The 21,048-nt window shown below is 43.9% G+C and overlaps 1 protein-coding gene across 7 annotated transcripts in view; it reads left to right on the top strand.

The window, feature by feature from the left end:
• Positions 1 to 21,048, top strand: part of LOC135201440 (inositol polyphosphate-4-phosphatase type I A-like) — a 408,228-nt gene that overhangs the window by 329,214 nt on the left and 57,966 nt on the right. For all 7 annotated transcript variants that reach the window (XM_064230376.1, XM_064230380.1, XM_064230377.1 and 4 more), the window contains 4 exons: positions 2,258 to 2,412; positions 2,986 to 3,126; positions 3,406 to 3,573; positions 14,038 to 14,252. In XM_064230376.1, the coding sequence (XP_064086446.1) occupies positions 2,258 to 2,412; positions 2,986 to 3,126; positions 3,406 to 3,573; positions 14,038 to 14,252 (679 nt within the window). The remainder of the gene's footprint in view (positions 1 to 2,257; positions 2,413 to 2,985; positions 3,127 to 3,405; positions 3,574 to 14,037; positions 14,253 to 21,048) is intronic.

Genomic DNA, 21,048 nt, shown 5'->3' with positions numbered 1-21,048 from the left:
TAGAGGTAAAGCAGGCTTCTTAAAAACAACCACAGTAAATCTTATAACTAGGGTAGGAAAAGTAGGTAGGTAAGTGGTGAAAATGAAGGCTAGAAAATATGTTGACATTGTTTAGGAGGTTAGGAAATTGGTTGAATGTTAATGAGATAAGGCAAAATGGAATTATCATGCTGGCCAGAGATAAAATGGCAGAAGATGCAAGAGAAGTCGGACAAATAAATTAAAGAATAATGAAGATGAAACTGATCATAGAGATGCGGTGACACAAGTATCAATCAGAGAGGATACTGGTAAAGAAGCAAATTAAGAATTACAGAGAACAAAAAAATGGTTTAAATCTTACGCTAGGTGAGGCGTTGGCATGCTTAACTTATCGGAGACAGCTGGAAGCGGGTTTTTTAGTGAAGGATAAAAAGAAAGAAGACAAAGAAAGAAACATTAGAGTAAAAACATGGAAACTGAAAAATTAGTAGCATTAAAAAGTCTCTTAAGAAAATACATACAGTATGATATAAAAAAGAAATCAGTCAGTAGACAGTACACCACTGATAAAAGCCAAAAATATTGGCAGCATTAGTGTGAGGTGTGACATTGAGCAAGGGATGTAAAGATGGACATATAAGGAGGTGTCAGGATGTAGGAGGGGCAAATTAAAATTAAAGTATACAAGCTTTAGCAGAAGACAAGCAGTGTAGAGGTCAGCATTGCACATAAGGAAAAGAAGTGGGAGGCTAGAATGCAGGTAGTAAAGAAAAAAAAAAGTTGTCAGGAGTGGAATGTATTTTTAGAACAGCTCAGGACTAAGGCAAAAGCATTAAGTGTGCCAAAGGGCCTGAGCAAAGACAGAAAACTCAGGAAAGAGATCCAAGTAAATAAAGGAATAACAGACAAAAATGGAGAAATAAATGTTAATGATGGAGTGTGGGGGTTAAAAAACTCAACAGATTGGAAGAAATAGAAAGAGACTATAGCCTATTGGTAAATACAGTAAATAATGAGAGAGAAAAGATGTCGTCTTTCATCCAGAAGGCCTGCACTAATCAATGCTGTAGAAACATGAGCACTTGAAAGATAATGGACTAGATTTTGAAAGGGTGTGATTATAAAATGCTAAGATACATGGCGTGCAGTGGGAAGATATTAATGATGGGAAAGTTATAGACTAATGTGATTTCCAGTGGCTAGAAAACAGGCTATGATTTACATATACGTATAGATGGAGCAGGACCAAGATATGTAATGACTGTAAATAGAAAATGACACTGATGAAGCAAAAGGCAATAAAAAGAAGGCATTTTGTATCTAATCCTATGAAGTAGAAAGCTGGTATAAAAATGTTATGATTATTGTGGTGATGATGAGACCTTCATCTCTTCAGGAATTGTATGTTGCTGAAATAGCTTATCAATTAGGGCAAGGTTTAGATTTTTTTTTTTTTTGAGAGGGGGCTTTCAATGTTTAGTAAATAAACTCATATGCAGTACAGATCATTACATCACACAATTCTTATTTTACCAGTCTAGTTGATCATACAAAGTCTTTAATCCTAAAGTAGTCTATAGTAATACAGTAGTTTACATGGTGATTAAATCACATTGGACATACTGTCCCCTTTTACACATACACATGCACACTAGAGGAAAATAAATATATGCACATCTATTATATACCGTGTTTGACATTAATTTTATTGATAAATCCAGAGCCTCATATTTTACAGAATGCTTCAAAGTTGTGGTGTATAGTGTTTAGAACTGCTGCAATAAAATCTAACCTAGAAAACTAATTAGTGTTTGTAGTTTAGGGAAGCTGGGCTTCAATTACTCCTCTAACCTAAATAACAATGTTCAATGCTGTTTCTAATTTTCTCAAAATTATCCTAATTACTATATGGTTACAAATCCATCTACTCTGGGAAAAAGTTACAGTGCATGGGTATCATGTCCCGTTTTTATGGTTTTTCTATTTCTTGTGCTTTTATATAAAGTTTTGCTTTTATATTTAATTTAAAACCAAATTATATTTAAGCTTCATATATTTCTTTTATTTTTAGTATTAATGGTTGTACAGAACTGCTTAGTTCCTTCTTGATCACTGGTTAGCGTTGCATAACTCTTCATAAGTTACTTGGTAATGTGGAGCCATGTCAGTGTCTTGGCTTGTCATGGATGCAGCCTACTTTGGATGAAATAAAGATCTAAAATAAATTATGGCTGTTTTTGCTGTTGTATATCAAATTGCCCTTGTTCCCCAACAGATGTAAATGAACCTCCATTCTTGGAAATATCAATATCATGTGATAACTTACGTTGTGATGGTGATGGACAACCTCCATCCCCAAGAGTCACTGTTCAAGTCATCAGTTCTCCACAGAATTCATGGATTCACTATGCTCAAACAGAAGTTATTGAAGTAAGTATTCTCTTTCATGATTCTATGTTGTATGAAATTTACATTATAATATTTTTTGTATATTTAAGAAGAAAAAATAAGATACACTGTAATTTTACCCATGACATTTAGTTGCAACGAAATTTTTTTACTTCAAATAGTAATTTGAACTATTTTGTCCATCATAATTTTTTCAACTAGCAGGTGTGTCACAGTTGCCTTTAACATCTTGTTTTGGAAAAGAATGCCCATAAAATAGTTTCCGTCTTCTTTGAGTTGTTCAGTTTGTTTAATTTTATGTATCACTTTTTAACGTATTTCCCAACTTTAAATAACATTTATGTCAAGTCTTGGAAACTAATCACTGCAAGAAATGATAATGATAATATACATCTATAAGCGTTATTGTTGGACTGTGAAGTGATGTATACAATAATATAATGACATTCAGTTAATTAATGCATACATTTTCACCTCTGGTGTTATTGAGTGTTAATGACAGGTATCATACTGTAAATCCTGTATTTTATGTTACACTGTAAGTAAAGATTTTGAAAATTGTATTATTAAGCTCCTGTCTTTTCTTTCTAACAGAGGACCAGCAATCCAAACTTCTTATCAACAGTTAGTTTTAGAAAAAGCGATGGCTTAGATGCTAGTACTCAGGTGCGGTTGAGTGTTTATGATGTAAGAGAAAGAGTCACAAATACTACCACACAACTTGGTCAATCTACGGTAAGCCCTAAGTCATAGTTGGGGATTGTAACTAATATTTAAACAGTCAGTCATTAACTGGTACAAGAAAATACCAAAACATTTTTGTGCCTTTGGACAGGATATGAATTTTTTTGTGTAACCCATAAAAATCTTTTAAAGTAAGGACTTTTTAAGAATCCTATAATAGTCAAAGTGGTTTCATAAAGAGAGCTAAAATTCATGAGGTATATTATTTTTATTTATGGATGGAGTATCTTTAGGCCTTTACATTGTATTTGTTTCATATTTGATTATCAGGTGAGCCTCGGTAGTTTGCGTGAAACTGGTCGCTCACGCCTGAGTTTACAGTCTCCTTTAGGCCGTAATGTTGGATTTATAACTATAACTGCTTGGACATTGGAGCCTGAGTCAGTAGATGCTACATCTCATACCCCCGCAATGCCACATTCACCACACCATCAGCCTGTTAAGTCTTAGTATGTAGTTTTTTAATGTTTTAATAGAAATGCAAGTGATGAAACTCAAAGCTTAGGTGTTTTAACCTCAAAATCAATTATTGTTGGTGGCACTGCTAATAGTTAAGAGGTGGTGACAGATTCTATCTCGTAATGTGTCATATCTGTCTGCTGAATATTTGTGCAGGTTTGATTATTGAGGTTGTTCATATGCGAACAAATCTTCGGTCTTAACAATAGGATAATTTCTAGCGCCTAGCTGGATCCAGTTAAAAAGAAGATGAAAGCAAGGAATCTTATGATATCTGGCAACGCATGTGTAGATCGGGTGAAGAGTGGTCCTGCCACCGCGTCAGTCTTTTCTTTAACCGCCTGGGCGAGAGTCGTGGTTGACCTCTCTCAGCCTTTACCCGGTTCATTGCCCATTTTGTGGGTGTGGCTGATGTTATTGCTTCTTCTACTCCTTGGCCTCATCATTTTGTGTGCCCTGGAATTCCAGGTTTTCCGTGTTCTCGTTTTTTGGCTTTGGCGGCGACTGATCCCCACGTGTAGCAGGTGCCGTTCTAATTTTTGTACTATGACGAATCCTTGCATGGAATGCCAGGCATGGCCTAAAGAGCAGTGGACGTCATTTTATAGCAAGAGAGAGCATTGGAGGGTTTCGACTCTTCCTTCATGGGAAGGTTTTCGCCTCTTCCCGATGCTTCGTCTCCTGCAGTATTCACCCCCCATAGTAGCGTTGTGCCTGTGTCTCCTTCCTTTTCTTCCATTGATTCGTCGCTAGAAGTATCGGGAGGCCCCAGGCTGATTTTTGTAATGTCGCCCCTTCTTCTTCAGGAGTTAATTTGATTCCTAGGAAGGGGGAGGCTTTTTCATCATTCTCATTTATTCCAGAGTCAGGTGTCCAAGATGGTGGGGATTTGGAAGACGCTCGGACTAGGGGGTCCCCTGTCCATGGAGGATCGCTACCCCCCTCCTCAGGCTGGCCAGGCCCTCTCCCCTCCTCCCGGCTTCGTCTTCGTGGGTAGCCAAGGTCAGCCATCTTGTGTTGCTCCGCCAGTGACTGTTGCCGCTTCTTCGAGTCGGAGGGAAGCTGTGGCGTCAACCCCGTTGATGATGTCATGGGATCAGTCGTTGTGTATTCCTCCGCCAGTGGCTTCCCCTTCAGACCGAGGGGAAGCCGTGACATCATCACCACTTATGACGTCACTTCCATCGATGACGTCACACCCAGTCATTTCCTCTGCACTGGCTCTCTCAGCTGTGATGTCATCTCTGCCATCAAGTTTGCTGGATCTCCCTTCCATGTCATCAGAAGCCTGCTCTTGCAGATCAGTCTGAAGTTATATGCCAGGCAGTGCTTAAGAGGTTGGACTCTTTTGGATGATAAATTGGCTGCCTTGTCGGCTGGGAGGACTGGAAGGAAACTTGTTGCATCGTCCCCGCCTCCTGCGAAGAGATCGTGTAAGAAACCAGTGCTGTCTTCCTCTCCCTCTTTCCCCTGTATGTCACGTCGGCATATCAAGCGTTGGAAGGCTAAGGGCTGCTCTTTCTTCACTTACGAGGGAGGAACAACGCAGATGTATTCTTGAGAGTGTTGGTGTTTCGGAGAGTGTTAGTGTATCTTCCCTTGTGCAATCTGCAGCAGCGGGTTTGTCCTCTGCTTTGAATCACAAGTGTGTTGCAACCTCCCCCATCCGTGCACATCGCGAGCGTGTTGCAACCTCCCCTATCCGTGCACATGATGTAAGTGCTCCTACTTCTCCAGGGCCTATTCATCGCCGTAAGGATCTCAAGGCGCCTGTCAAGAGGTTGAAGGTGGTGAGCGCGGAGTTGGTGCAGCAGGAGTGTTTGCCTGTCCCTCTCCCTGGTGCTTCCAAGAATTTGACTCTAGTGGATTCTCCTTCGATCTGGAGTGTTCAGGATTCCTCTCCAACTCATGTTCCTACGTCTGCTCTGCCCGTGACCATTCATGGACATGTTAATGAGTCATCTGTTGGAGGAGTGCGTAGTGATGTTCCTAGTGTTGTAGTGGGTTCGTCTTGGGAGCTGGCGCATGAACCCAGCCCAGACAGGTTAGTTGGTGTTTCAGGCTGTTTGGCTGCTGATCCTTCCATTACTTTTAATGAGGAAAGTGCCTTAGAGGAGCCTACACATTCTTCTCGTCATCGGTCTCCGTTGCCAGAGCAGGAGGAGGGAGACATGCAAGAGTTTTTGTCTTCCTTTTTGGAAGTTGTCGATCTCATTCGTGGGTTCAACAATTTGGAAAGTAAGACTCAGGCTTGGTCGTCTTACACTCCTTCTTGCTTGGAAGCCTTGGTGGGAGCTACGCAGGATCCCAAATCATCTCTTCAGCCTCCCTTGTCAGGGCATGTCCAGTCGGTCTTGCATAAGGTTAACGCCTCTGTTTCAGACCGGGATGGTTCACTTCGCTGTAGGGCCTATGCCAAGCTACTACCCCTGCCTCTCACGAGACATAGGAAGTACTATGTTACGAAACTCTGCATTTTTTATGTCATTCGTCTGAAGCCGGGATTGACTTTGGAGCAGGTGAGGTCGATGGCTCCGTCCTTGTCTCCACAAGATGCCTCAGTGTTGGAATCTACGGCAGCCTCCATTTTGCAGACGGTTTCTTGGCTGTACTTCTGGTCTGTGGGCATTGCCAAGATAGCTTCTGACAGGTCCCCAGAAGGGTTTGTGAGTGCATCCTCATTTGCCAGTCTGTTGCAGTCCGGACCCAAGGCGTTTTCGTATATGGCTCACCTCAGTGTTAATTTATGGGCTAACCTTCTTCTGATTAGAAGAGACGCAGCTTTATCTAGGATGGAGAGATCAGTTGACATGGAATCCTTGGTGGCATTAAGAAACGGAGATCTGTTGGAGTCCCAATTTTCGTTTCCTCGGACCGAGCTCGAAAATGCGATAGACCAGCGCCGGGTTGACACCAAAGACAGACTGGTGGACCAGGCCGTGTCTAAGTCGGAGTCTCGTCCTCAGAGATGTCCGGCTGCTCTTCCTCCCCATGTCCAGCATCAGTCGAGAAGATCGTTACCTGGTAGGCCGTCGAAGAGTTCGATTTCAGCAGGGCCTTCCCATTCGACTCAGCCTAGGTCAGAGAACCAACATCCCTTTTGCTCTCTTTACTTTAAGACAAGAAGGGGCCCAAGGGGCAGAGGTAAAGGGAGCCGTCGGTAGGTTAGGTGCCTCTCCCTCTCCTGCGCCATGGGTGGGGGCGGTGCCTGGCAGGCCATTTGGCCAAGTGGCAGAGTTATGGGGCGGAGAAGTGGGTGGTAGATGTCCTTCGGATGGGGTACCTACTGCCATTTGACTTCTCTCCTCCTCTGTCGGACAAGCCACAGCTCAGGAAGGCATATCCTCCAGATTCTCTGAAGTTCTTGGCTCTTCGGGAGGAAGTGCAGAAGATGCCGAACAAGGATGCAATAGAGGAAGTGGTGCGTCCATCTCTTGGGTTTTACAGTCACATCTTGGTGCCCAAGGCGTCAGGAGGATGGAGACCTGTGATTGACTTATCCACCTTGAATCACTTCATCAGGAAGACACGGTTCAAGATGGAAACTCCACGTTCGGTGTTGGCAGCTGTGAGGGAAGGCGACTTCATGCTGTCGATAGACTTAAGGGACGCATACTTCCAAATCCCTATTCATCTGATGTTCAGGAAGTGCCTTCGCTTCTCTCTTGGGGACAAGGTCTTCGAGTTCAAAGTCCTATGCTTCAGGCTGACAACAGCCCCTCAAGTGTTCACAAGGGTCTTTTCTCTCATGTCAAGTTGGGCCCATGCTCAGGGGATCCGTACGCTGAGGTATCTCGACGATTGGTTGGTCTTGGCAGTTTCCAGGGAAAAGCTGCTGCACGATGGATTGTCTACTGTAGTTCTGTCTGGAACTGGGCATTGTAGTCAACCAGGAAAAGTCAAAACTATACCCAGTCAAAGGATTCTCTACCTGGGCATGGTCATCGATACGACAGTGGCAAAAGCTTTTGTGTCGGATCAGTGATTGGAGAAGTTGCAAGTGGTGGCGCGTGACTTCCTGTCAGAACCACATAAGTCAGCTCATCAGTGGCAGGTTCTTCTGGGAGTGTTGTCTTCCCTGGAGAAGCTGGTTCCTCATGGGCATCTTCATCTTCTGTCTCTGCAATGGAGACTGGGAGAATTCTGGTCTCCGGCGGGGGACTCACCCCTATTAAAGGTTCCTCTGTCTCTGGAAGTGAGAGAAGACCTTCGTTGGTGGTTGGACGACCGGAATATTTCGAAGGGTGTCCCTCTGCGTTCTCTTCCACCGGACTTCCTTTTGTTCTCAGACGCCTCCCTTGCAGGTTGGGGGCTCATTTAAGCGGCCTCATCGCTTCAGGCATTTGGAGTTTGGAGGACAAACAGCAACATATCAACGTCTTGGAGTTGAATGCAGCCTTCCAGGGTCTGAAGGAATTTCGGTAGAAGGTCATTCTGTTGTTCTCATGTCGGATAACACAACAGTGGTAGCCTGTGTGAACAAGCGGGAAGGCCTGGTTTCTCATCAACTTCGCGCCTTGACCATCGAGGTTCACCAGTGGGCGGTCAGCAATTCAGTAGAGCTCTCGGCCAGGTATATCCCGGGCAAACGGAATGTGGTCACAGACAAACTCAGTCATCGGGATCAGATCCTAGGCACAGGGTGGTCCCTTCATCAAGTGGTAGCAGACAAGCTCTTCCAGGTTTGGGGGAGACCCATGCTGGACATTTTTGTGACTCGCTTCAACAGGAAGCTGGAAATATTCTGTTCTGTGGTCCCAGATCCTTTAGCGTTAGCAGAGGACGCATTCCAACATCCCTGGGACAACCTGGAGGTGTATGCCTTCCCTCCGTTTTGTTTGATCCATCAAGTTTTGAACAGGCTAATGAGTTCACAGGGTCTCAGGATGACTTTGGTAGCCCCTCTGTGGCCTCAGGTAGAATGGTTCCCAGATGTGCTGTCGTTGTTGTCAGAGGTTCCAAGGGAAATTCCACCTTGACGACATCTCCTGTGTCAGCCGCATGCGGAAAGGTTCCACCAGTCAGTAGAGTCCCTGTCTCTTCACAGTTGGAGGCTATCAAGTATCTGCTCCGAGCAAGAGGCTTTTATCAGAGAACAGCAGGGCATATGGCCAGCAGTCTCAGAAAGTCGACCTCCGCGGTTTACCAAGGCAAATGGGCGATCTACTGTGATTGGTGTCGTAAAAGGGATTTTTCTCCACTCACAACCTCTATTCAGCGAATAGCAGACTTTTTAACCTTCCTCAGAGACGAGAAATGTTTGTCCATTTCTGCCATTAGAGGCTACAGGGCAGCTCTGAGTTTAGTGTTACGCCTTAGAGGTATTGACATCTCCTCTTCCTGGGAACTTTCCTTGCTAGTTAAGGGGTTTGAGCAGTCGAGTTCTAGGGAGCTCAAGCCTCCGATGTGGGATGTTTCCTTGGTTCTCAAGAGCGTCACTAAGAGTCCATATGAGCCCTTGCTTTGCTCGTCTGACAAGAACTTGACGCTCAAGACAGTTTTACTTCTGGCCTTGGCATCTTCCAAGAGGCTAGGAGAGCTCCACGTTCTAAGCTATGATGTGAAGCACACCAGGGGTTGAGGGTCGGTATCCTTCAAATTTGTCCCGGAATTCGTGGCCAAGACCCAAAATCCCTCTGTGCACAGTGACTGGTTCACTTCGTTTTCCATTCCATCACTGAATGACTTTGTGGGTGTTGATGCTCAAGAGCTTTTGTTGTGCCCTGTCCGGGCTTTGCGTTGCTATCTTAAAAGGACTCGCCACCTTAGAACAGGCTGCCACAGACTTTTTCTTAGCACAGGCCATGCAAAGAAAGAGGTGTCTAAGAATACTATCTCATTTTGGATACTGGAAGTCATCAGACAGGAATACTTGACTCTTGATGATTCCACCACCACGTCTGTGCAGGCTAGAGCGCATGATGTTAGGGGTATTGGTCCCTCTCTGGCTTTCAAAAAGAACTTGGCTGTACATAGAGTGCTGAGCACTGGTACTAGGTTACGCCAGCCCACGTTCACCTCTTTCTATCTTAGGATGTTGCCCACAGATCTATGGACACGTTTTCCCTTGGTCCTGTGGTGACTCCCAACAGGTTGTGTAGCTCATAGTTGCCCTTACCAGGGCACTTTTATATCTTACCTAAGATGATTGTGTGGATGAGAGAATGAGTGAGTTGGCTGGTCATTTTCTTTCTCATGTACCTTTCCTTCTTCCTTTAGGCGGGTTAAGGAATAGACATGTCATTTGCTTCACTGGTCTGATACAGGTGAGTAAGGTAGTCATACTGATAGTGTGGTTGCTTAATATACAAATATCAAACCCTCTATTCAGTAGCATATGCTCCACTCCTTGGCAAGGAGGAGTTGGGAGTAGTACAAACCCTGGTGTATTGGTTTGCTATTGGTCAGTCAAAGTTTCTCTTTGGATCCCTATACAATGATTCTCCCATATATCATTGTACGTCACTCAGGGTCTGAGTGGTTAAATATCAATTTATCTACCTTCTCAACGGGCTTCAGTCCCTCTCCAGAAGTCATTTCTTCTGGAAGCTGGACTGGTTGGTGGGTAGGCCCCTAGCCGGTTTAGGATGTCTTGTACCTTCCTCCAAGTATGAGTCTATCCTATTGTTAAGACCGAAGGTTTGTTCGCGTATGAACAAATGACAAATTTTCTAAGACAATTTGTATTTTTCATAGCTACAAACCTGAGGTCTTAACATTATACTGCCCACTCTAGCCGCCCCTCTGTTTGTTAAGACATCCTGAGTTGGGAAAGACTTGACCACTCTTCACTCAATCTACTCATGCGTTGCCAGATATCACAAGATTCCTTGCTTTCATCTGCTAATTAATCATGATTCTAATAGAAAAATTGTGTTTTGTAAAGTGACTTTTCTCATTACATATTGAAATGAGTAGGGAACAGAATAAAAGTGCATAAGATATAAAAGGTAGTTGTTTCAAAAACAAATCTCCTATTTATTCACTTTGGAACCAGACATTTGTTCCAAAATCATTGACACTCCACTCTTCTGGTTGGACAACTGTTCTGCTTGTAGCTCCCCTCTCCTCATGAAGCATGACTTTCAGGCAAGCAAGAACCCCACTAAACATGTAGTCTAGGCTATAGCTGTGAACAATTAACTGGGTTGCTAAGTAGAACTTTTGATATAGATTATGGGTTTTATTGAAAAAATTTCTATTTAAAAAAATTACCCCACAAGTTTTACAACAAACCCATCATGTATTTAAATGCAAAGAAAGCCCAATCAGTAATAGATTAGAGCTTATGCAATAACCCAGAGCTTATGTGATTGAGATTAGCAATATACTTGATGTTCTAAGATGTGAGATTAGCAACTTACTGGAGGTCCTAAGGTGTACGAGAAATTATAGTGTAAGATGTAATGGACTGACAACCAGTACACAGCCTTATGCCTTTATAGTGCTTTAAAGTGATAGTTAATTTCATTTGCGAATTATACATCTTTCATTTTTTCAGTATCATAGAAAGCAATGAGGGTTGGAACAAGTATTTTTAACCTGGACATATGCTTCTCTTATCCTAGTGTGAGATGTACAAAGGTAAAAGAAGGAAATGGTTGGGAAGTCTTGCCTTAAATATCATTGACAGGTGTTACCAAGAAGTTCCCTGTGTTCAGGTGTTTATGAGTTTTATGCACCCAATTTACTAATGCCTTTATGGTCATTCTTAGACAGATTTAAGTTAGCTTGAATATATATATGGTATTTAGTTTTGTGTGCTAAAGACTCACTCATATATTAGTTAGTTTAAATGATTAAAGGTGAAGTGAATGTTAAAGAAGCTCCAGTACCATTGAAAGTTTTTCAGGATCATGCTATTTCACCACAGATTACAGCATAGTTTGTAGTGCTTATTAAGCCAACATGAATTTTATGTATCTCGTAGGTCATTAGGTCAGATCTGCGAATGGAGAAGTATGTAGCTTATGAGTGCTAGTAAATGCCACTAGGTAAAAGGGTAGGTGCATGAGTAAGGAAGGAAACAAATTAGTGGTCTTTTTGGGATAATAATTTTAATATTTTCCAATTCAGCTAAGTTTATAAGGATTTGACTGTTTTCCTTTTAATAACAAAAAATGCCAAGAGGCTCTCTCTGTCTAAACAAAATAATGATTTCATGCAGCAAATGAAATACCAAAGACAGACCCACCAGCAGTGCCGAGAAACTATTCATAAGTGAAAGATGCTGTAAAGTTTGAATACTAGAAGAAAACATTTTTGGTTTTTTCTAAAAACCATGGGTGAGTTTGTGATAAATTTATCTTTAACAGGAGAAAGTATGACTTTATTATATATAAATAAATAAGGGAGATGGGCCAGGAGAGCAGGTAGGTCTATAGTGGTTCACTTAAGGTAGATTCTTGGATGAACCCTATTCTCACGAGACGTTTGTTTGGCGGCTGCTGATTGGCTGGTACCGGGAAGTAGGCAGCTCCCAGCCAATCAGCAGCTGCCAAACTAACGTCTTGTGAGAATAGGGCTCATCCAAGAATCTACCTTAGGTGAACCAGTTATAGTGCCGTGGGCATGGGTATTTAACACAGCAGGCTTGTGGTGTTACATTGACTTGACTTCTGGCATGAAAGGTGTATTCATCATTATTTACATGAACAAGAAGTTAATCAGTCAATTAACTAACATGCAATGACTTGGTTAATTCATTAATGTTCTCTTGATCATTCTGTTGTAGCTCTAAAATGTGCACAAAGCTCAGCAATGGTTTGAAAATAGTTATTGCAGACCATCTTCCAATCTCATTGAAGGAGTGAGACTTTGGAAGGAGGGTCTCTTGAATAGGCATAGTAGCATCATTAGGCCTGGACATAGCAAAGGCGCTTAGGTCACAGAACTGGCAACGTTCCATCTTGGTTCTACTCAAGTTGTAATCATGTTGCATAGTTTTTATTCATGGACCTCCCGTAATGAAATTGTATGTATCTGTCTAAGATGTCCATCACCTTCACAACGGTATGGCATTTCCAAGAAAATAAGGGGTTCAGCAAGTACTTTATGTGTAGACTTCAGTTATGGTAATGAGTTTTGGGAATTGCCAAATAAAGAGTTCAAGACTGAACATCTCAGAGAATTCTTGGTGTTTAGGAACACATGCATAACAATTGGGCAGTTGGATAGATGATGTTAAATTGATAGACAAATGGAGAATATGAACAAAAAGGCAGGCTAGAAATAATGCAAAAAGAAAATGAAGAATGCAGCAAAACCTAGGTGGATGCTACAATGATTTTTTTTTACTTAGGCTGTATATTATTGATAGATGTTGTGATAGTTGGGTAAGTTATATATGGAGGGAAAGTGAAGATTTTGAGATGTAACCCTGGAATGTGTAAGATTTTTTTGGTTGGAATAAGGTGGGACGATTGTATTATGAGTGAGAAATTTGTAAACATATTATATCAAGCGGCTGGCCAAAGCTGAAATCTCAAAGATTGGAATGGTTTTTAACATGTGATAGAAAAGGATATGGAACATTTGTTCAGTCAATTAATATGGAAGTAACAGGACAAAGGCAAAGCAGGAAATCGTTGAGAAAGAGCATTATTGGTGTTCAAGCAGAAAGACAGGACAAAGTAGAATGGAGAGAAGTCATTTCATGTCTTAACGCCTGAAAAGGTGAAGCTGATGAAAATGTGTGTGATGATGATGTTATTATTCAGGTTTGTTTATTCTTCTTAAGTTGGAGGGTTTTCCGGTCATATATGTACATATATATATATTTTATTATGTGTCCATTATGTTTTGCTTGTGTTGATGTTATTTTCTCACATTTCCTTGGAGTTCCTTAGTGGACGAGTGGTTTTTGCACTCGGCTGCCAATCCAGTGGTCTGAAATTCGATTCTCGGCTGGTGATAGGAATTCATTTCTCGGTATAATATGGTTCGGATCCCACAGTAAGCTGTAGGTCCTGTTGCTAGGTGACCAATCGGTTCCTAGCCACGTAAAAATAGCTAATCCTTCGGGCCAGCCCTAGGAGAGCTGTTAATCAGCTCAGTGGTCTGGTAAAACTAAGATATACTTAACTTTACATTTCCTTGGGTTTTGGTTATCACTGTGCAAGTTGCTTTATTAATTTTTGGAATTTTCTAGAGTATTACTGAGTGCAAGTTTTTAAGTGTTCTCTTATATGTATATATGTATCAACAAAATAAAGTAAGGCCAATGGTTTGTTGTGTATGAAACAAAGTTTGTCTTAAAAGATTTAAAATTCCATATGTGTGCACTTATGTATTTAGTAGTGTTTATATAAAATTAAAGAGAATAGTTAGTTTTCAATTTTGCTAAGTTTTTATAATAACTATTTATGAATCAACCTGGAAATTTCCTATTATTTTCATGACAGCTTTTGTAATTTTATTTTTTCCTATATGCTATCAATTTAGGCAGCACCACCAACTGCGTGTCACCGACGAACTCAGTCACTGCCACCCCGTCTTAACACCAAGACTCGTCATCCTACTCAAGGCCATCTAAGTCTGCTGTATGATAACCCAACTATGGCAACATTCAGATTTCATTCTGGACTTGGTGGAGACATTGCTGTTTTAGAAGTTATGGCTGAGAGCAGATACTGTTTTACGTTCCCCCAACAGCTGTTGTAAGTATTTTTTTAAACCATAGATAAGTTCATAAACTAGATAGTATTTTTAAAGGACTATGAATCCCTTATTAGTACAGTACAGTCAAACCTCGGTTTTCGTATGCCTCTCTTTTTGTACGTTTCAGTTTTCGTAGACTTTTTATGAAATTTTGTCTGGGTTATCATACTTTTCCTCGGTTTTTGTACCCTCGGAAATGCTCCATCTGGGGCTAAGCATGTGACCGGGCCCTGTATCAAGCACCCAAACAAAGCATCCAGTCTTCTCTCGTGACCCATTCTGGCTTTGTTTCTCACTGGCTAAGCATCACCATGCTCATAGTCCACATCACTGCACGTGTTTGTTGTGTTTTGTGCTAATTTTGATGTTAAAACTCATTACAAAGAAGCCAACATGGGGCCAAAGAAAGTTGCAAGTGGCAGCCCTTCGGTATTGCACATGTTGCTGATCTCACTAGGATGTACAGCAAGTCAGTGTCGACAATCAGCTCTATCCTAGCAAAGAAACATGAAATCAAGGCAGCCGATGTTGCAAAATGGGTCATGTCATTATCGAAACAGAGATCGCAACTAGTGGAAGATGTTGAGAAGCTGTTGGTGTGGATCAATGAAAAACAGTGGGGGATAGTGTTAGAAGCGATCATTTGTGAGAAAGCTAGGATGTTGCATGCTGATTTAAGTAAGAAAATGCCAACAAGTGCTGCTCTTAGTGATTTCAAGGCCAGCAGAGGCATACATAGTGTTGTACAGTATGGGGAGGCTGCGAGCATGGATAATCATGCCGCCGAAGAATTCATTGGTGAATTCGTAGAGTATCTGAGGCTGAAAGATTCCTCCCTCAACAGGCCTTTAATTGTGATGAGACAGGCCTGCTTTGGAAAAAAATGTCAAAACGGACCTACACACACAGGAGGAAAGTTCATTGCCAGGGCACAAGCTTATGTAGGATAGACTAACACTCTTGGCCTATGGGAACACCAGTGGGGATTTCGAAGTGAAGCCCCTACTTGTGTATCACTGAAATTCCCTGGGTGCTAAAAAAACCAGTGATTAAGAATAAATTGCTTGTGATGTGGAAAGCCAAAAAAAAGACATTGGTCATGAGGCAAATTGAGTGGGTCAATGAAGTGTATGGCCCGAGTGTGAAAAAATACCTGCAAGAGAATCAGTTGCCCCTCAAGTGCCTCCTGCACATCCTCTTGGCTTGGAAAACCAACTGTTGGACGAATTTAAAATCACCATTGTGAAGTTCTTGCCCCCTAATACCACTCCTCTCATTCAGCCCATGGACCAACAGATCATTTTAAACTTCAAGAAACTTTACACCAAGGCACTGTTTCAAAGATGCTTTGAAGTGACCTCAGACACTGAAGTGACCCTAAGAGAGTTCTGGAAGGATCACTTCAATATTTCCAACTGCAAAAGCCATATAGATAAGGCTTGGCAGGGAGTGACCTCCAGGACAATGAACTCTGCTTGGAGAATATTGTGGACAGTGTTATCTTGAGAAGGATTTTGAAGGGTTTGGGGCTGACCTCAACAACCCTACACCTGTTGTGGAATCTATTGAGTCTCTGGGGAAGTCCATGGGCTTGGATGTGAGTGGTGAGGATGTGGAAAGGTATTGGATGCCCAAGGGAAGAGCTAACCACTGAGGAGCTGCAAGACCTTCAGCAGGAACCGCAACAGATGGCAGATGAGGAATCCAAGGAGGAGGAGGAAGAGAGAGGGGATACTGTGCCTAGTTCAGTGATTCAAAGGAAATAGTTTATGAAGTGGAGTGATATCCAAAAATAAAAACTTTTGAGACATAACCATCTTAACAAAGACATTGCAATCCGTGTCTCTAACATGTTTAATGACAGTGCTTTGTATCATTTTATGCAGCTATTGAAGAGACGTTAAAAACAAGTTTGTCTGGACAGTTTTGTTATTTGACAGGGGTCCAGTGACTCTCAAGCTGGTCTTAGTGCCAGTAAAAACGAAATGGGGAAGTAACCTCGACGTGCCACTATAAAATGTAGAGAAGTACCCCGGTTAGGTTCTGGATACCTGAATCCCTCTGGAGGGGGATTCCCCTTCCAAACAGTAACCTCTCCTCCTCCCTCTCCCTCTTCCATATGTAAGGAAGAATTTTCCATAAAGGTAGAATTATCCTAAATGCTTGTTATTAGTTTCATTATTCATTTGTATTTATTTCTCATCGTTTTTTTGTATGTAAAACTGTGTTTAGTTTCCATGTAAAATGTAATTTGTTCATGCCACTTACCTGACAGATATATATATAGCTGTATTTTTCTGACGTCCGACAGAAATTTCAAACTCGCGGCACACGCAGTGGGCGGCCAGGTGGTAGTACCCATTCCCGCCGCTGGGAGGCGGATACCAGGAACCATTCCCATTTTCTATTCATATTTTTTTCTGTCGCCGGTCGGTAAAACATCGTTTACAGACCTCTGCTCAGGATTTTTTGGAAACAAATTGACTCGCTTTTAAGTATCTGATTGATTTTTTGGTATTGAATTGGATTGTTGAATTGGCATGCGCGATAGTGGACCGTTTTTTGATTTTGGATTGACTTTTCTCTATAAGATATGTCTGGATCAAGTGTTGTTGAGTTTCAGAGTGTGTGTGAGGGCTGATTGTAAGGTGAGGCTACCGAAAGCATCGGTAGACCCCCACACAGTATGTATGAGTTGTAGGGGGCTTAATTGTTTGATTGATCATCGTGCAATGAATGTGAGAAATTGACTGATGATGAATGGAGAGTATATGAGTCCTATCGCCTTAAATTGGAGCGCGATAGGATCAGGAGGTCTTCCTCAAGGAGTGGTTCTTCCAAAGGTAAGACTAACATCTCTCCTGCACTAACACCTGTAGTGTTTACAACCCCTAAACCTGTGTTGCCTTCGGGCTCTGATTCTGTGTCGGGAGAAGCGAATGCTCTCTCTATGATTTTGGAGTCTCTTCGCACTCTGGAGACCAAAGTGAAAGCCTTAGAAACTGGCTCGGTGCAAGTGTGTGATCGTGCCCCCAGTGTTTTGTGGAGGGGGCGTCAGATCGGCCCCATAATGCCTCTAGGCCTAGACCTCTATCAGACTCCCAAGACCCAGGGAGGAGGTATGTCGAAAGCCGCAAGAGGGTTACGGGGGCTTCCCACCGATCTGGCGTCCCTTCGGCAGACCCTGTAGCAAAGACCCAGGCTGCCAAGGACCGTGCACGAGCGCGCGTCCTGAAAGAGTGCTTCTCGTCCTCCGAAGCGTCCTCCCCGCGCAAGGGGTGGAGCGCTCGGAGAGACTCTCGTCCGTTGAAAAGGACGTTTCTTGCGGAGGACGCTTCACGTCCTCTTTCGCCGCTTTCGTCGGAAGACGCTTATGATGTCTTTCCGCCTCAGAAGAGAGGTAGGATCTCCTCCGATGAGGACGCTAGGTTGCGTGCACAGGCGCGTATACCTGAGAAACAGGTAGCTGTACCTGTGAGAAGGAAGGAGGCGTCCCCTCGCCCCTCGTCTTCTCACAGGATCAGTCCTGCTTCCTCTGCTCATTCTCCCCGACGAAGAACATTCTTTGTCCCTTCAGACCAGCTATCGTCGCTTATGGCATCAGAGGACTCGCCCAGCAGCAGTCGAGCCTAAGCGGAGGAAGGACCTTAGACTGCCTGTCAAGAGGACTAAGCAGTCTCCTTCTCCTTCACCTACTTCGTCTCGTTCGCCAATCGCTTCTCCTTCGGCGATTCGCCGATCTCGTTCGGGCCTCTAGAAGGACGTTACGTCAGGGACGCTTTTGAGGAGGACGCTCTGTACGAGGACGTTCGGCAGGACGTTCGGCAAGACGCTCGTTCAGGTCGGACGCTTGTCAAGACGCTCGTACAGGACGCTTGGCAGGACGCTAGGCAGGACGTTCGTCAGGACGCCTTGGCAGGACGCTAGGCAGGACGTTCGTCAGGAACGCTCGCCAGGACGCTAGACAGGACGCTCGGCAGGACGCTCACCAGGACAGCTAGACAGGAACGCTTGGCAGGAAGCTCGCCAGGACGTTCAGCAGGCCTCCTTTCAAGACGTTTTTGGGGATTCTGATCAAGAAGTCTTACCCCCAGACGCTATTTTACCGCGCACAGGCACGTATGCCAGCGAAGAAATGTAAGGACGCTTCTCGGGCAGGTGAGACTGCTGAGGACGCTCGTCCTCCTCAGGACGCTCTACCAAATTCAACGAGCAGTAAGCGTCATAAAGAAGACAGCCGAAAATATAGGCTGCATCTAGCAAGGATAGGGGTGGTCCTTTGATCAAGCCAAGACCCACCATTAGGACGCCTTCTCCTGACAGGACGGTCTCCTCTTCCGTTTAGAGAAGAAGGAGAACTAAGTAGTTCGGCTTGAATCGGTTGAAGAGGAACCTGCTACAGCCCCTTCTATCTCGGACTATAAAGTCCTCGTACGACTCTTGCGTTCTTCTTTTGAAGACAAATTTCAGCCCGCAGCTCCCAAGTCTCCTCCTTCGCAGTTTTCTTCATCTAAAACTGGAAAAACCCCGGAGTTTGTAGAGATGAAAACTTCTCTATCAACGAAACGTGCTTTTAAAAAGCTCCAGGATTGGATGATAAGAAGGAGAGACCAAGGCAAGACGACCTTCGCCTTGCCTCCAACTAGACTTAGTGGGCGGAAAAGGGGGCATTTGGTATAGAACCAAAGATGAAGTGGGAGTTCGTATCCCATCTTCGGCTCAGGGAGATTTCTCCAGCCTTGTGGATTTACAGAGGAGGTCGCTTTCACCCTCTGCTAAGGTAACTTGGACCGCGTCGGAGACTGACCATCATTTGAAGGGTCTGCTCAGGACGCTGGAAGTCTTCAACTTCCTTGACTGGTGTTTGGGAGTTCTGGATATGCAAGCGAGAAGCCCAGAATCTCTTAGTCTGGGGGAGCTGTCCAGCGTCGTTAGCATGTATGGACAAAGCCGTCAGGGATGGTTCGGAGGAGCTCGTATCTCACTTTGGAACAGCTTTATTAAAAAAGAGGAGTTTGCTTGTGGCAACTTCACAGCTCGTTCGTGACGCCAGCTCAGAAAGCTGGATTTGTTGTTTTCGCCTCTTTCGAACCATCTCTTCCCCCCAGACTTTGGTAAAGGACCTGACGAACACAGCTTACAAGAGAAGGCAACTCAGGACCTTTTGGCCCAGTCTACAAGACGGTCAGCCGTACCTTCAACCTCTTCGGCTGCAGTTCGTCCGCCGAAGAAAGTAAAGCCCTTTCGTGGGGCTCCCCCCTCGAGAGCAGCTCCTCGAGGGAGAGGGTTTTCACGAGGAAGAGCTTCCTTTAAGGCCAAAGCCTTCCAAGTGAAAGCATGTCCTTCAGACACCAGTCGGAGCCAGACTGAAGTAGTTTTGCGGGAGCGTGGAGAGAGAGAGGACACGGACTCTTGGTCCCTCAAGATCGTGGAGCAGGGGTACAAGATCCCCTTTTTTGATCTTCCTCCTCTTTCTACGACTCCAGAGACCTTTCTCCATCCTACCAAGGGGAAAAGAAGAAAGTCTTGTTCGATCTCCTTCAGCAGATGATCGACAAAAGAGCGGTGGAACAAGTCGCGGACCTGGGTCTCCAGGTTTTTACAACAGAATCTTCCTAGTACCAAAGCAGTCGTCAGGTTGGCGCCAGTTCTAGATGTAAGCAGGCTCAATCTTTTCGTGGAAAAGATCAAATTCACGATGGAGACGCCTCATTCTGTTCTGGGAGCGTTGAGACCGGGCGACTGGGATGGTATCCTTAGGACTTGCAGGACCGTACTTTCACATCCCGGATCCACCCTCTTTCAAGAAAGTATCTAAGGTTTGTCTTAGACAACAAAGTATGGCAGTTCAGAGCTATGTGCTTCGGACTGACCACGGCTCCGATGGTGTTCACAGTGGTGATGAAGAACGTAGCGAGGTGGCTACACTCTTCGGGAATAAGAGTTTCCCTATACCTCGACGACTGGCTGATCAGAGCGTCGTCGAGAGAGAAGTGTCTGAAGGACTTGCAGTTCACTTTAGCCTTAGCGAAGTCCCTGGGACTTCTGGTCAACCTCGAAAAGTCGCATCTGACCCCAACACAGTCCATCGTGTATCTGGGGATTCAGATGGATTCAGTGGCTTTCGAGCGTTTCCGTCCCAGGAACGTCAGCGGCTAGGCTTAGAGATCTCAGCCTTTCTAAGGAAAGAGACTTGCTCGGCGAGGGAATGGATGAGTCTGCTGGGGACCATTTCCTCGCTAGAAAGGTTTGTTTCCTTGGGAAGACTGACATCAGGAAATCAGGCCTCTCCAATTTTTGTTTTTTCTTGGCAGACGAGTGGAAGGCCAAAGACGATCTCAATGCAATATTGAGAATATCGATTCCAATCAGAACCACCTAAGATGGTTGGTTGGACCCTCAGAAGCTTCAAGAGGGCGTGTCCCTAAGTCTTTTGAGCCCCGACCTAGTGTGTTTTCAGGACGCTTCCATCACAGGATGGGTGGGGAGCAACACTAGGGGGGGAAGGAAAGTGTGTCAGGCTCCTGGAGATGGGGAACAGGTAGCCTGCATATAAATGTCAAAGAACTGGCAGCAGTATTTCTGTCCCTGCAGTTCTTCGAAAAGAGTTTGGAGAACAAGATTGTTCAGATAAACTCGGACAATACCACAGCACTCGATTATTTAAAAAACCAGGGAGGAACACACTCCAGAACGTTGTACTCCCTAGCGAGAGAGATTCTGCTGTGGGCAAAAAGAAAAAAAGGTGACTATCCTGACGAGATTCATTGCAGGAGTGCAAAACGTCAGGGCAGA

This window comes from Macrobrachium nipponense, chromosome 28, assembly GCF_015104395.2.
Source record: "Macrobrachium nipponense isolate FS-2020 chromosome 28, ASM1510439v2, whole genome shotgun sequence".
In the NCBI taxonomy this organism is placed as follows: Eukaryota; Metazoa; Arthropoda; class Malacostraca; order Decapoda; family Palaemonidae; genus Macrobrachium; species Macrobrachium nipponense.
The sequence above is the reverse complement of the archived record's forward strand: the minus strand, read 5'-3'. Positions and strand labels throughout refer to the sequence as shown.